Raw genomic sequence first — 16,190 nt, 5'->3', positions numbered from 1 at the left:
TGATTTTACCGCATAATTGAGCGTATGCTATATCGCGCGCGCCATCTGTATCCTTTAGTTTTACATTTTTTAAATTCAAGGCGAATTATTTATAATTTTTGTAGCAGATTTAGGGGCAAATATGATTAATGAGTTTATGTAATATTTCATAAAATTAATAAGATTGTATTATATCTAACATGTTATTAAAATGCTTTAATTTTTACTTATCACATACTTACGTTTTTTGTAAATGGTCCGTTAGGAATTCAACGGAAACGTTATTGCTATTGGATATTTCCCTTTTAAAATATTCTATTTTATAATAATAACCAATGAGATAATGTTTGAAATTCTTACATATTAAGTTTTGCCAATAAAGAGTGTGTGATTTTTATGTTTTACATTTGACGAATATTCATACAATTTGAGAAATGATCATATATACTTACATATGTAAATAAGTACATACAGTACAGACATTCTCTGCTGTTGCATGAGATTTTATACCTGTAAGAATTACGTACTTTAAATTAATCGATGAATGAACAAATTTATTATTATATTATAATTTTAATTATATATAAATACATATAAATATATTTTTCATTTAAATATATAGTTATTAAGTATTCACCATTTTTCGACTTCTTGTATTAATGTATATTTGCATAAAAGTTCAATTGTAATGGATTGTACCAAGAAAGAGTGTCATATACAAATAATGAGTAAAGGACAATTCTCCCCAGTTAATAGTAAGCAGTTCAATATTTTTAATATATTAATTTTTAAGCAATGCATATAGTGCACATAGAGTACAAAACATGTTTTATTGAATGTATATTACAGAACTTACGCATACAAAATCAACACAAGGAAGAAATTTAACAGGTTCTGCTCGTCATATACGAGATTTAATTGCAGATATTCATAAAAATATACAAATTTGGAATACACTTCATTTAGAAGGAGTAACATTATTAAATAACATAACTCAAGCGAAACAAAATGAATCTTATTCTGAAATTTTGCAAGAACAATGTGATAAATTGGAAATTATTTGTGATGGATTGGTAATGCGCTTTCTACATGATTCTTTTTTATTTAATATTATTGTCATAAAGATATCTTTATTATAATATTACTTTCTAGGACGACATTGTAAAAAATTTTGCTCAAATTGAACAACAGATGAAAATAACAGCTTCTTTAGAAACTAACAAGGACAAGTTATTTACAACATGGCCTAGTTCAAAATTTGGTAAAAAGCACAATTATATTTTATCTATAAAAATTAGTATACTTTTATAATTAATCTATCTTATAAAATTATGATTAATTTTAGGACAAGTTGCAGAATCAATATTTAGTTTATATTCTAATGAAGCAAAAGTGAAGCGTGCAATTTTGGAAGATACAGCGCATTATTATACAGAATCTTGGAAAATGTTGTTCCTTGCTAGTTGGGTGCATCAACCATTATTGCCAGAAAATCTAACAACAGTCTTAGAATCAATGTTAATAGAGAGTGGACATAGGTAATTAATTATTGGTGATATAAATTTTGGTAAGTATTTTTCTATTTCAAAAACAATTCAATGTTTACAATAATTATTTTTTGTATTATATCATAAGTTACAACTATTGAAATAAAACAAAGATTAACAGAATGATCATTTATTTGTGGCTTTCCAAATACCATTTGTATAATTTCACAAAACGAAATATATCAAATTGAAATATATAGTCCAAATCTAAAGTGAATTATGAAATTCTGTTTACAATTGGTACCTGAGATCGCAAAGAATTAATATGAATATAGATAAATATAAATATACTAGAAATTTGCTTGAAAATGCAGATTCTAGAATATGTATCTATAGATACAGGGAATTAAACCTGCAAAATTAATGCATTTTATGATTAATTATATTCTGATTAGTATTTTTAATGTTAGTGCCATTAATTTTTAATTATATCAATAACTTCTTATATATGTATAATACATTATTTACAGATAAATAGAAAATTAATAATTTTCACTGTACATAAATGCTATAACAATGTGGATGGAATTATTTTTTTGATGTTTAAAGTATTTTCAATGATTTAGTATTTCATACAAAAGCTGTAAATAATTCACATTAATTCATTACTACTTATAATCTGTAATATTTTTTTTTGTCGTTACAATGAAATTATTGATATAATATAAATACGATTTTTATTTTACTCTCATCAGTTTATCAATACAGGTATTATCCTATTAAATATTTAATAATAGATATAGAAAGATAAAATTAAATCGTAAAACAATTTGTGCATAAACATTTTTTTTTATGTTTATAATAATGTTATAACTAAAAAGAAATTACAATATATGTCTGTCAGACTGTACAACCAACAACTATGAGAAATTATATGTACACAAAATTTTTATATTTGTTTCACGTTGTTTAATATGTAACCCTGGTAATTTTAATTGCTTATCTTCTTTCTTATCTGGATTATCTTCTTTCAAGAAAGTAAACTTAAACTGAAAGTATTAGTTGCACTATGTGTATGATTATAAAGACCGTTTACTAAAAATAAAATGTATCTATATGTTGTAGTAAAAATTTGTAGAAGACAATACAACAAAGTAAAATTTCTTTGTATAACATTAATGCATTTTTTAACATTGTCAATACAACATGACACTATCTTTTTCCATGTGAAATATACATTATACACAATAAATATAACAGAAACAGTCTTATTTACATACACATATTAGAATACAAGACATTATATTACTTTACTATTGATACTCTTCATTCAAATATGGAAGTTATAATATATTGATTGTGTGATACTGTCAGAAATTCTATAAAAAAATATCTACACAATTGTGTAATCATACATATACATTTCAATTATATGTTTGATATTATTATACACTATACATATTACTTCAATTTGTTTAGGAACATCTTGCATGTAATCATTCAAGAATCAACTTCTGGTATTTCTATTAAATTCTTCACTTAATGCTTCAAAATCAAGATCAGTATCTAAATTTGAATTATTTGATATCAAATTGTTCTCTAAAATATTATCTGGCATAATATTTTTTAATCGTTCAGATACAAGCTCATCAACTAAATTTGACTGATCTACTAGATGCAGTTGCTCTACTAATTTTTCATCAATTAGTAAGTTTTTATCTATTACTCCACTTGTATTTAGAATGTCTAAATGTGCTATGTGATCGTACTGAGCTATTTTTGATATATCTAAATTTTCTGAACTTTCAAATATACTAGTATCACAATTACTAGAAATTATTGGTACTGTATCTTGAAGTATAGGTAGGTTATCTGAAATCTTACAACTGGAAGTAGTAGGCATTATTTTGCAAGAATTTGTGTCTAATGGTGCAGATTGTGTTTTAACACAATTTGTATCCGGTGCAGTCATAGGAATTATTTTAGAAACTAGTTTTTGGAATCCTTTAATAAAGTTCTGAGATCCATTCTCCATGCTATTCAAACCATTTTGTATTTTCTCAAAGTTCTGAGCATCTTGTTTTACATAAGTTTCCATAGATCCATTTTCTAATTTGACAAAGCCCTGTTCTGTTGGTTCTAATTTTATGAAAGCCTGTTCCATATGCCCTATTTTAGATTGGTCATAATTATCTTCAATGTTACAAAAGTTTGACGATCCTAAACTGTTCCCTAATTTAGTAAAATTCTCTTTATGAGAATCCGTTTTTTGATAACTTGAAATTTTTGGCGAAGTGATATCCACTTTTTGGAATCCAGGATTATCTGAAATTTGATTCTGAATCTCTGGATTTGATATTAAAAGTTTCGATACATTGCTAGATTTGTTACTTTCTGCATTATTCACAGGACTAGGATTTCTTCGCATTAATGTTAAAGCTGATAACACTTCTGGGCAAGTAGGATTTGTCACAGAGTCACCTCTTCTTTCACTTAAAAAGTCTGAGACACTGAGATCTGAACTTTCAGAAAATCCGCTAGACATTCGTTCTTCCATATTTTCTTTACCATCTTCAGAATTATCTGTTTTCTGACGTTTAAGGGGTGGCTCTTCATTCTCATAGGTAGTACAAATAGAAGTATCAACCTTTTTTAGAGCTTCATTATTAATCTTATATAAACCTGGATTGAGACCTAAAGCATCACAAAGTGATTCTTCACTGATATCAATCAAATCTTTGTTTGTTTCTTCATCATTATTTATAATAGTCAACATTGTTTTAGTTTTTTCTCGTATTTTATCCATTAATTGTTTTAATTCGCCCAAAAAGTTCCTTACATTATTTTCGGACTTTAGTACTAATAAATCAAATAATGATTGTGCGTTAAGTACCGGTTTTGCAGCTATTTTTATTATTTCGAGATCTTCACATACAGAAATTGCTTCGCGTAACTTTATTTGACGTCTTTCTGACTTAGCCTCTGGTGTAACATAAGCCCAAGGACCTCGCTTTTTTCCTTTTCGTTTTAAAGGATCTTGACCCCCATTTTGTTTTAATTCAGGCTCAGGCGTTGGTGGAGGTAGTTGTTCAGGACTTCCATGGTCAGGATGCATCTCAAAATGTCTCGCCATACGAGTACGCCCTAAATATATTTTATTACATGTAGGACATCTAAAATGATCTGATATTTTTCTTTTTGGTACTTCTAGCCCTGTTAATAATTCTTTAGGTGATTCTTCTTCCTCAAGTTTATCATTATTGGTGTTATAATCGCTATAACCACCATCTGAATCATCTAAATCAGGTTGTAGAAAATCTGAATGATGCAAATGTTTATAATCCCGAACCATATGTCTAGGAGGTCGAGAAAGTCTACCAGATCGTGTTCTAGCTACAACTTTCTTTCTTTCATCCTAAAGAAATATTATATTTAATATGTTAGAAATTTCAAAATACAGCAAATTAAGTAAAACAAACCTTCAATTCTTCCTGTTCTTCATCAGGAATTGGTGGTGGTTTAGATGGAAGTAAGGAAGGTCTGATAGCACTTTTTTTTGGCCTACCTCTTTTTCCACCACGATTTTTTAATATATTTCCTGGATTTCTAATTTGTAAATCCAGTTCTTCAGGAAATACAACTCTATACATACATTTAGTTAATTTAGATATAAAATTTCATAATATCTAAATAACTTCATATATTTACCTATATACTACTCTTTCATTTGATGTAGCTGCTTCTTGACTACGTTGTTGCAGAACATGCGCAATTTGTTTTAATTGTGTTGGTGTTAAGCGTTGTATACTAGAATAAATATTATTGTTATTAAATGAAAGAACTTGATAAATATATTGCATTGTATGTATTATTATTCTAATATTATTTGTATACCTATGAAACGTTTGACCTTGCTGAACTATTTGTATGGGGTTTTCACTAGAACCCAATGGCTTAGATGTATCTGTTGATTCATTTACTATTGTTGTAGATTTAACAGTACCTTTAGCTTTTTTATTAACTTTAAGATTTGCGCCATTTACTACAAGATTAAGTTTTTGTTTGGTAGCTTCACTTTGAACTGACTTAGCAGATTCAAATGTACTACTTTGTTGTGTTATAGGTGTTTTTTGTGAATTATTTTGTGAATTGTTTGAAATACTGGCAACGTTTTGAGTTGCAATAGTAACATTTTGCTTAGTTGTGTTGTTAAATGCAATTTTTGCTTGAGGTTTTAAAATTGATATTGGTGTTGAAGAAATTTGGGTTGATTTTAAAATAGATGCAGAATTTGTTGTTACTGTTTTTAAATCTTGAGCTTTAACAATCGATGCTGTCCGAAGCAAAACTGGTGTATCAGGATTAGATGCAGTTTTTGATGTTCCAATTGTTCCTGTAGTTTTCTTACCAATTGCAGCTCTTGTTTTAAGTAACTGAGGGGGGATTTGAACTGATTTTAAAAATTGTGCTGGAATAGCTGTAGTCACGCTGGTATTATTAAGAATATGATTAGTTTTTGGAAGCACAGTCGATGCACTTTTTAGCACTGGAGTTAAAAGTTGTTGAACATTTCCCCTTTGTAGAGATTGTGATGTTTTTACAATTGGAGACAAACGTATTTGTGAAGTAACAATATTTTGTGTTGCTCCAGATGTGGTGTTTACAGTGGTATTTGAAATATGTGGTGTACCAATAGATTGATTCTGTATTTCACAAGCACTAGTTAACAGCTGAGTGTTTAGTAATTGTGCAGATATACCACTAGTATTTAACAATTGAGCTGTTATAGGTGTAGCTTTTATTATCTGTGGTGACAAATTGTTTAATATTGTAGCCTTCGAAAGTAATACAGAATTAGCATTTGAATTAGTATTAAGTGAATGTACTGCATTAATAGAATTAACAGTTGTGTTACTTAATTTGTTTGAATTCTGAAGTAATCTAATGTTCTTAGCTGGTTTCAATATAGTTTGTGCAGGTTTTATGATAAATTGTGAAGATGGTAAAATCACTGGTAGTTTCTGTAAGATTTGCGCTTGGGTATTGGGTATTGTATTAAGTTGATTTTGTGCTATATTTTCTTCAATAGTATATTGCAAATTGTTTTCATGAATATTTTTTACATGTGTAACATCTGCTTTTATTCCATGTACTTTAGGCTGCTCTAGAACTATTGTCTGTGTACCCGAACTTTGTTGAATTATATTATTCTGATGTTCAATTATTTGTTGAGCTTCATGATTCTGACTATTTAAACTTATTTCTTCTAATGATATATTGTTCTCGACTATTTGATCTTGAAGTTGTTCCGTGTGGGAAACTTTTTGCATATGCCATTCTTGGAAATCAATGCACTCTGTTTTAATCAATTCAGTATCATTGGACTTTTGTACTTCCTCAGGTTGATAATTTAACTGATCGATTGTTATAGATTCCTGAGAAGATAATGAATTTTGGTCCTGTACATTAATGTTATCTTTTCCAGAAACATTCTCTGGTATGTTTGAAGTGGTGTTATCTTGTTCCTGTTGATATATAACCTCTTCATTCGAGTTTACCTCGAAGGTTAGTCCTAAGGCTACCGCTTGTTCTGGAGTCAAGTGTATAGTTTGAGAATCATTGTCGTCGTTTTGTAAAAACGCGACAAACTCATTATCATGATCGTCATCATCAACAACTTGCTGGAACGCTTGTTGAAGAAGATCGGAAGCACCAGTAGAAGATGCATCGTTTGTAAACACAGTGGAATTCGAAATTTCTGCCATATCCAAAATTTTCTAGCTCCTTAGCTTATAAAAGATAATTATGCAATAGTAACAATTACTTTCATGTTGAAGAATAATATTTTACGTGATTCTTTCTTTGGAAATTCTCTTTATAATTTGCATTTATTCCATTTCGCTGTACACGTTTTCCGACAAACAGAAACATATTAGGTGTATGAAGTTTGTCACAGATATAGCAAAGAAAATGGCGACAGCATCAGTAGTGTATAGTTGCATAGTTGGTAATTCGTATTTATGTCTATTTTCATTGCATCGTTTATTCGATATTGATATTGTACGATAGTTACACAGTTACACAAAATACTTTGTTCTGTATATGATGAAATTGTAAATCTTATTGTAATACATTTTTGTATGTACTGTTATAAAAATATATTTAGCACGGAAATAAAATTGTGATAGAGTTAAAAGAAATAGCACGTTAAAATATCTATGAATGTTATTCGAATGTATTGTATGAACTTTATGCACAATTCTTTGTTTCAAGGGTTTAAATATGTAATTGAAAATGAATATTTATTTTTTTGTGTCTATTTGGTCATATTTTAATCCAACTTGCAGTGATATTGCATCAAACTGTTGTGTATGATTTATTACAGTTTCACGTAATTGTATATATGTATACAATTTGTATTGATATTAAATTACAATTAATGCATACATAGTGTCATAAATGTGTAGTTGCGCGATAACATTGTAAATTTTGTGAATCCAAAGTCTATTCTAACATAAAAGGAATATCAAATAAATAAAAGATACAAAGTACGAATATGGTAAGTGTCACCAATGATACAATTTGCTATGTTGATAATTTATATCATTTGTAAATAAATTATTCGGAAGAATTTAATACTGTATTTTATATACATATTGATACTTACTTAATAATGATATTGTTAATTGTGAAATAATTAAATATTTGTGACAAGCATCCCAATACTTAAATAAACACTCTTATTTCAAATTATCAGATTCAGATTTTGTCTTTTATTTTATTCTTAAATTTTATCTTTATTGAAATATTTGGAAATTAAATGTATTTTAAGTAATTAATTGTTTTTTTTATATATATATGTAAAATAGAACAAAATAAAAAATATTAGTTTATAATAAACCATTTTTTAAATAGCTTCAAATACGTATCATTTATAATAATATGTACATATTAATACTAAGATAATATTTATGTATTAATAATAACATTGTTATCGTAGGATGATGATGATCAGTATCAAGCTGGTTATGATGTAGGATCTTTTCCTAAAGATTTTGGATATGCTCCATTTGATGGGGAAACAGAAGGATCTATGGATCCTTTAGCAGGAGAACAAAAACCTAGAATATTATTAATGGGTCTCCGCAGGTATCCAAGTTTTTAACATATTTTCATTTTAATATTATTAATCATGTTATTGATAATATTTTTATTGATCATATGAAATTAATATTAATTTTAGGAGTGGAAAGTCATCAATACAAAAAGTAGTTTTTCATAAAATGTCACCAAATGAAACATTGTTTTTGGAAAGCACAAATAAAATTATTAAAGATGATATAAGCAACTCTAGTTTTGTTCAATTTCAAATTTGGGACTTTCCAGGACAAATTGACTTCTTTGATCCTACTTTTGATAGCGATATGATATTTGGTGGTTGTGGAGCACTAGTGTTTGTTATCGATGCTCAAGATGATTATATGGAAGCGCTTAATAAACTTCATTTGACAGTTACAAAAGCATACAAGGTTAATCAAGCGATAAAATTTGAAGTGTTTATACATAAAGTTGATGGTTTATCTGATGATTGTAAAATGGAAACACAAAGAGATATACACACTAGAGCAAATGATGATCTTGCAGATTCTGGTAAATAACACAAATAATTAAGAAGCTTTTTTATTAACAGCATTTAGAAATAATTATGTATACATTTCAGGATGTGACCAAATACATCTGAGTTTCCATTTAACATCCATATATGATCACAGTATATTTGAAGCATTTAGTAAAGTTGTACAAAAATTGATACCACAATTACCAACTTTAGAAAATTTACTTAATATACTCATATCAGTAAGAAAAGAATATGAATATATAAATTTTTGTCACATAGTTGTACAAAATAAATTGTAATTTGTTTTTCAGAATTCTGCAATTGAAAAAGCATTTTTATTTGATGTAGTATCTAAAATTTATATCGCAACTGATAGTTCTCCTGTAGACATGCAAAGTTATGAACTTTGTTGTGATATGATTGATGTTGTTATTGATGTCTCTTGCATATATGGGTATGTTTTACAAAAATTTCTACATAAAAGCTTTTATCTATCTACATAATAGAAATAATTACATCGCATATTTACTTTAGTTTGAGGGAGGATTTAGATGCTGCAGCATTTGATAATCAAAGTTCTAGCTTAATCAAGTTAAATAATGGAACAATTTTATATTTACGTGAAGTTAATAAATTCTTGGCTTTAGTCTGTATTTTGCGTGAAGACAATTTTGACAGACAAGGTAAAATAATGCTTCAGTAAATTTACTAAGAAATAGATAATAATAATTAGTAATTATTGCGCATATTATATTTAAAATTCTCTTTTTTCAATTTGTAGGTGTAATTGATTATAACTTTCTTTGCTTTCGTAAAGCTATACAACAGGTCTTTGAATTACGTAATAAAGCTTTAACTACTACAAATGTTAACAATCATTCAACACCACCTATTAATTTGAATGAAACTACAAATGCACCTACAGTATCGCAAAGTGGAACAATGGGACAAAATGGTACTGTTGTAATGGCACAAAGCTTTGGGCAGAGCAGAATTTTTCTTTAAATGTTTGAGCAGAGAGAATTTTTCACTTTTACTTTACATACTGGCAATAATATATCTCAATCATGTTATTCATAACTTAATTTTATAAATATTTACTTAATGTGAAAGATGTATTTATTTTATTGTTTCTTATCAATTTTTTAAATGATATTAAATTCAGGAAGTTACATAAATGTATATATAATTGTGTATTAAAATAAATTATTATCATCTATTAAAGTAGTAATTCATATATTTTTATTAACTAATTATTATTATAAAAACTTACATTACTTTTTAATTGCTTATCATGAAATGACGTAGAAGTATTAATTCTTAATAAACATCTATTTAAAATCTTATATTTATCAATATATTTTTTATAGCTTATACTTAAGCAACCTTGATTATAATTTATTTTTATCATAGTAATCTATTATTATTAATCAATAATTTGTTTCTAATTTATTGCCATTGATAAAATCTTCCATTTCACGATGTAAGGTATATGGAGATAAATTGACTGCAACAATACTTTCTTCTAATTGATACCAACGTATATATGAAAATGTTTGTTCGTATTCATTTAGAATAATATGATTTGGTAAAGAATTTTCAGAATTTACACTGAAAAATACAAGTTTTAAATTCTTAAACATTTTTAATATTTTTAAACGCTTCATCGTAACTTGATGGCATTTAAAAACAACCTTTTTCTTTATATACAAATGTAACAAATAATATTTCTTCAAATATCAAATTTCTTACCTGCTATTATACCAGTCTACTTTGTGTATAATCTTTGGAATTGGTATAGGCAAACCTGATGGTGGTAAATATTGATAAGCTATTTCAATTAGCAAACTGCGACTCAGATTACTAAATGGACACATAGTAACATTGTTCTTTATATAAATATCTTTTGTATTAATTTGATATTGTAACATTAATTCATCTGAAAGGAATTTAGGCATTGGCTAGGATTTTAGAATAGGAGGAACAAATTTATGAAGCAAATAAAAAAACTTAAAATAGATCTTTTATTCTACAGTATAAATTGATATACTTTTAATGTACAAATTATGTAACAGAACATATGATATTACAATTTTCATAAATATTTCAATAAAATTACATAAATTGTAATACATATTTTGAAATATTTAAGATTTGTGAAGTATACATATATTTCTTATTAAAAAGAATTTTAACACAATTACTTACAAAGTATTAGTAAGAGCAATATATTGATAGTATTTTTGTTAATCAAAGATTTAGCACAAAATTTAGATTAAAAAGAAGATTTGTAATAATGCAATTTGTTATAATGTTATTTTCTATAGAATTATTATTGGATATAAAAAATTTGAAAATATTTTACTGTTGGGTATATGACATACTGCAATTAAATGCAGAGCTTAAGCCAGTCACTGTGAACAAAGCAATTTAAAAAAAGAAAATATTAAATGATTATCTAAATTAACTAATTACCATGCTAATATATCTTTTAGAGTTATTAGTAGTAACTATTAAAACTTCATATTTTATCTTTTAATATTAAAACAATTGTATCAATTTTGAGAATATCAGTTTGAAATGAATTATATAATAATTGTTAATAGATTTTCAGACTTACAATAATTTGCATCCTTATTCTGAACTGCATTATGTAGGGCTAAAGCAAGGTACGTGTGATATTTATTATAGCTGCTTTCTAACACATCTAATTCTTCACTGGCAAATGTTAATTTTTTATAATTCCATCGAACTCGGATATGATTACACATTTCAATTAACTGAAATAAATTTGTATATATTATGTAATTATACGAACTACATTGTATTAAATAACAAAGTTTAATACGTATACATACATTATTTATTGTTGCCATTAAATCTTCGTACTCTGAAGTTAATAAACAATGTTCATGAACTTTTTTTAAATATTCATTATGAACTGTAATTAAAAAAAAAAAAGAATTATATATATTAATCCTATATAACTGCGTATGTGTATTACAATTTTATTATACTTATTATTTCATTAATATAATTGTACCTGATATGACTGTGTCCAAACTCTCAGCTTGTGTTAAAGATTTTTCTAACATAAGACTTAAATTTTGTAATACTTGACCTGACAAATAAGTATGTACTGAAGTAATTGCATGTAACAAGCAGAATCGTAAGCTTTCAATACGCCTTATATGAAACTGTTCTAATTTATTCCTTTTACACATTGATTTCGAACCTTCTAAATCTATAAAAACTATCTTTGTTTATAATATTTTATTAAAAGCAAAAAAAATCTTGTAATATGTTTTCTTACCGCTAAATCTTAAATTATTTAATGTCCATAAAGCCCATTTTAATTTTAACTGAAATCTAAATATTTCATTATATTTGATGAAGGTTTTCTCGTTTAATACAATATTTATAGGCCAGCCAATTGTATAATGCAATGTTATATTATCAACAGCCATTAATACTTGATTTGTATGAGTGCTAGAAACTGTAATAGACCAACGTGAACTTAAATCTGCCCACCATTGAGAAAGGACTTCTTCAAGTATACATGATAAAAAATATGAATTGTTCCACATTTGATTAGTTTCAATCTAAACAAAATAAATATAATGAAAATTTAATAATTTAAAGAATTACTAATGTTATATACTTTACCTCATGAAACAATCTTTGGTAAAATTTGTTCATAATATGACCTGCTTCCATCATATAGACAGATTTCATTAATGTTAAATGTGATTCCAATTTATATTCCTCACACATAATATTTTTGACTAATTTACTGGCACCATTATATCGTGAAATCAAAATTTCTGCTAAAATATTTTCTAATATTTTTCTGAATGGTAATATATAATTTGATTCTCTTTCAAGCCTAAAATATTATGCTTTATACTTTAAAAGATACTTATGCAAGAAAATTCATTTGAAGTAGATAATAGAATTACCTTTTGAAAATATTAGTTTCCATTTTGATATTTTGGATCTGGGGAACCTCAGCATTATCAGTATCACTTTTTTTTAACAATTCAGAAGGAAGATATTCTTCTAAAGCTTTTAATAAAAATGGATTATTAAACTCAGATAATTGTTTTATAATGTTTTTTTCCATATCCTCATCATACTCATTCTTAGTAACTTCTTTTTTCTGAGATGAAGATACTTTCTTTTCTTCTTTTTGTTCATCTGTACTGTATTTAGAAATTTCTACTTCTAATTTGGCATAAAATTCATCCACCAAAGATCTCTTCAATTCTGAAGGATATATAAAATTAAAAGTAAAGTTATAATAGTAGGAAAGATAGGTAATTAAAATTATACCAATCACCATTTCCTCCAACATTAATCCTCCATATATCTGTAATTCGATCTAGAGATACTAACAATTCAATACTTTGTCCTATATGTTGTATCTTCCTTATCAAGAATTGCATGATTGGATCTCTTAAACATATATTATCCAAAGGTCTCAAAAACAATGTTTCATACTGTGTGCTACTTTCTGAAACTGCATTGCTTGATAACCTAATATGAATAAATAACTTATCATTTGTAATCATTTTACCATATATTCAAATAGTTTTACCTTGCAATTATAAATTCTTCCCTCCAATCTTCAAATCGTCCATCACTTAACCATGTATCAATTATATTTAAATAAACAGTAAGACTAGATAAATATAAACTAGTACAAATATTTGTTCTTTCTATATTGTGTGAGTTTTGTATTTCAAAATACAAAGATGATAGTAATTTAGATGCACACTTCCAATTTGGATGAAGTTTCCAATTTGATACTGACCTTTTATGAACTTCATGTAAAATTTGTATACTATATAAATTTTTTTTAAGGATTGATGATAAAGACAGAAACGTTAAATTGCCATCTAGAATTCAATATAAATACAAAATAGTAAATATAACAAAAATATTTATAAATCTATTAAATATAAAAAAGCTTTTACCTTGTTTCATAAGAGATTTTTCTATAGCAATTATTTTCTTTCTAAATTTCATCAAATGTTGTCTCAGAATTGCATTGTAAGTTTCATATGTTAAAGGTGGCTTTTTACAAAAATCATCTTCCATGGAATACAATCTAATTCCAAATTGTTCTAAATCACGTATCATCGAAAAATACTTACAAAATGGTGAAAGAATACTATTAAATGCGGCCTGAAATACATTATTACTAATACTCCTAAATAATTAAAACTCATATATATATTAAACATATATTAATGCAGATTGTTTATTATATACTCACAGTAGTTAAACTAGGTATTGATATATCAGGACGAATAAAAAATCCTGTTTCTTCATTTTGTTGAAATACTACCATTTGCATTGGAGCATAGAACATCCATAACAATTCTCTGCATACTAGATATTCGCTAAGAGTTCCAAGTGTATAAAGATCTCTGCCATTTGCTTTATGCCTATATATTTAATATTAATATATTGGAAATATTTTGTATAAAATATAAAAAATATAATTTTCATAAGAATAATCACCAAATTTCACAAAGATGAGCATCAGAAAATCTGCTTTTAACTGGATATTTTCTCCAGTCTAACTCATTCCACCAAGTATTTTGAACATTTGATAATAACCAATTTTTAGATTTAAGTTCTTCATTTAGAGCTAAAGATAAGTTATTTAATTCTTTTTCAACAGTTGGTATGCATATTGCTTTATTTGAATCTGAGACGTCTATTGGTACTTCAAAATTTGAACCTATATCCACATTATCTTCTGTATCATTAGACCATTCCTATTAAAAATTAACATTTGCATGAATTCAAACATATTTTATAAGTATTTTTCATTGATTAATCAAATATTACGTGTAAAGGTAATTATAACATTACTTACACTGTCTGTGTCACTTTTGTAATCATTGAAAAAGTTTTCTTGGCCTTCTTTTAAATATTCAGCCCAATCAATTTCTTCTGCAACCTCATTTTCATCTTCACCTGTTACATTGAAAGTATATTCTCCGCGTGTTAATGCCAAAGATTCCAAATCAGATTTACAGGTTTCTTTAGCTAATTCCAATAGCAATGTTAATAGATACCACTGCAGATCATACTGTGGATGCTGTTCAAAGTTAAAACTTGATAGAAATGCATCTACAAGTTCCTCAAACTTTTTTGCTACATCATATTTTCCATGGATCGAAAATTTTGTAATTAGAGCTTTAATAGCTTCTTTTGTACTGTTACTATTGACAGATAGATATCGATGATGTTTAATATTTGTCATACAGAATCGTTCACAAATTCGAAATCCTTCTTCATTTTCCTAGGCATAATATAAAAAATAATACACATATATTTATCAAGATTTATGTCTATAATTCTAATTTATATACATATTTTTAAACATATATCTTTTTTTACCTCAAAAGATGTAATTGCTGTTATTAACTGCTTCATGTCATTGTGAATGTCATTTAATATTTTTGTACCCATTCTTGTTTAAAGAAAAGTAGAAAATTGAGGCATAAGAATAATTTTGTGCTGAGAATAAAATATAAAGGTAAAAATAAAATAAAGATGAACAGTTATTTTGGAAAGAAAATAATTAAAAATCTAACCTTTTAAAGTGCTCTATGCTTAATTTCTTACATAAACAAAAAGATTATATAATCTTGAAATTTCATTTATATATAATTTTAGTTCCATAACAATTATATAAAAATACTCATTTCATTAAAACAACATCAATTTTTAATTTCTTCTAAAGCAAAATATACCCCGGTTAAATAATGTGTGCATGACACTTCCCAAATATTAGACTCCATTTTTAAATAGATACCGAAATTCTTATCCGTAAGTATCTGTAATGTAAATTAAATGAATGCAACAAAGATATGAAATTATTTCCTCTATAAAAATTCCTTATCTTATTAGCACTATGAAAATAATTTTAAAATAAGCTTTCAACACAGTATTTCAACTCTTTTATTCAAAAAAAGAAATTAACATATTGAATTATTCTTTATTAATTAATTTTTGTATCACGTTCACTGTTTTCAGTACATGACTGGATTTTCATTTCAAATAAAGTTAAACAAGTATGTAATAAGATG

At 26.5% G+C, this 16,190-nt stretch overlaps 4 protein-coding genes across 4 annotated transcripts; 2 read left to right on the top strand and 2 right to left on the bottom strand.

Moving 5' to 3' along the window:
• Positions 1-297: 297 nt before the first annotated feature.
• LOC138179437 (cyclin-dependent kinase 2-interacting protein-like) lies at positions 298-2,015 on the top strand. The gene is made up of 5 exons (XM_069112224.1): positions 298-734; positions 829-1,052; positions 1,132-1,240; positions 1,325-1,546; positions 1,997-2,015. The coding sequence occupies exons 1-4, from the start codon at positions 668-670 to the stop codon at positions 1,519-1,521; spliced, it is 597 nt and encodes a 198-aa protein (XP_068968325.1). The 5' UTR covers positions 298-667; the 3' UTR covers positions 1,522-1,546; positions 1,997-2,015.
• Positions 2,016-2,026: 11 nt separating this feature from the next.
• On the bottom strand, positions 2,027-7,387 carry LOC138179432 (uncharacterized). The gene is made up of 4 exons (XM_069112213.1): positions 5,361-7,387; positions 5,175-5,273; positions 4,946-5,108; positions 2,027-4,881 (listed from the first exon to the last, which is right to left on the bottom strand). The coding sequence occupies exons 1-4, from the start codon at positions 7,229-7,231 to the stop codon at positions 2,974-2,976; spliced, it is 4,041 nt and encodes a 1,346-aa protein (XP_068968314.1). The 5' UTR covers positions 7,232-7,387; the 3' UTR covers positions 2,027-2,973.
• Positions 7,388-7,501: 114 nt separating this feature from the next.
• Positions 7,502-10,308, top strand: RagC-D (Ras-related GTP binding C/D). Its single transcript, XM_069112215.1, has 7 exons — positions 7,502-8,025; positions 8,467-8,615; positions 8,710-9,116; positions 9,187-9,323; positions 9,396-9,538; positions 9,619-9,767; positions 9,866-10,308. The coding sequence occupies exons 1-7, from the start codon at positions 8,023-8,025 to the stop codon at positions 10,087-10,089; spliced, it is 1,212 nt and encodes a 403-aa protein (XP_068968316.1). The 5' UTR covers positions 7,502-8,022; the 3' UTR covers positions 10,090-10,308.
• An 854-nt stretch (positions 10,309-11,162) lies between these two features.
• Positions 11,163-15,923, bottom strand: Grip128 (gamma-tubulin complex component 5). Its single transcript, XM_069112214.1, has 15 exons — positions 15,696-15,923; positions 15,499-15,618; positions 14,972-15,400; positions 14,611-14,870; positions 14,363-14,534; positions 14,061-14,271; positions 13,682-13,982; positions 13,424-13,620; positions 13,044-13,350; positions 12,751-12,970; positions 12,398-12,686; positions 12,128-12,328; positions 11,943-12,025; positions 11,705-11,864; positions 11,163-11,498 (listed from the first exon to the last, which is right to left on the bottom strand). Exons 2-15 carry the CDS (start codon positions 15,568-15,570, stop codon positions 11,446-11,448), a joined length of 2,955 nt encoding a protein of 984 aa, XP_068968315.1. The 5' UTR covers positions 15,571-15,618; positions 15,696-15,923; the 3' UTR covers positions 11,163-11,445.
• Positions 15,924-16,190: the final 267 nt, after the last annotated feature.

Source organism: Bombus flavifrons, chromosome 4 (genome assembly GCF_040668555.2).
Source record: "Bombus flavifrons isolate JBK064 chromosome 4, iyBomFlav1_principal, whole genome shotgun sequence".
NCBI classification, from domain to species: Eukaryota; Metazoa; Arthropoda; class Insecta; order Hymenoptera; family Apidae; genus Bombus; species Bombus flavifrons.
Note: the sequence above shows the minus strand (reverse complement) of the source record. Positions and strands in the feature narration are given on the sequence as shown.

Bases quoted from the DNA above. Each gene is read 5' to 3' on its own strand.
- LOC138179437 (XM_069112224.1), top strand. From the start codon at position 668: ATGGATTGTACCAAGAAAGAGTGTCATATACAAATAATGAGTAAAGGA. The intron at 1,053-1,131 runs GTAATGCGCTTT...ATTACTTTCTAG, and splicing joins AAATTATTTGTGATGGATTG to GACGACATTGTAAAAAATTT. The intron at 1,241-1,324 runs GTAAAAAGCACA...GATTAATTTTAG, and splicing joins ATGGCCTAGTTCAAAATTTG to GACAAGTTGCAGAATCAATA.
- LOC138179432 (XM_069112213.1), bottom strand. From the start codon at position 7,231: ATGGCAGAAATTTCGAATTCCACTGTGTTTACAAACGATGCATCTTCT. The intron at 5,109-5,174 runs GTAAATATATGA...ATGTATGTATAG, and splicing joins AATGAAAGAGTAGTATATAG to AGTTGTATTTCCTGAAGAAC. The intron at 4,882-4,945 runs GTTTGTTTTACT...ATATTTCTTTAG, and splicing joins AAGAACAGGAAGAATTGAAG to GATGAAAGAAAGAAAGTTGT.
- RagC-D (XM_069112215.1), top strand. The intron at 8,616-8,709 runs GTATCCAAGTTT...TATTAATTTTAG, and splicing joins TTATTAATGGGTCTCCGCAG to GAGTGGAAAGTCATCAATAC. The intron at 9,117-9,186 runs GTAAATAACACA...TATACATTTCAG, and splicing joins TGATGATCTTGCAGATTCTG to GATGTGACCAAATACATCTG.
- Grip128 (XM_069112214.1), bottom strand. From the start codon at position 15,570: ATGGGTACAAAAATATTAAATGACATTCACAATGACATGAAGCAGTTA. The intron at 15,401-15,498 runs GTAAAAAAAGAT...TATTATGCCTAG, and splicing joins CAGCAATTACATCTTTTGAG to GAAAATGAAGAAGGATTTCG. The intron at 14,871-14,971 runs GTAAGTAATGTT...AATTTTTAATAG, and splicing joins ACAAAAGTGACACAGACAGT to GAATGGTCTAATGATACAGA.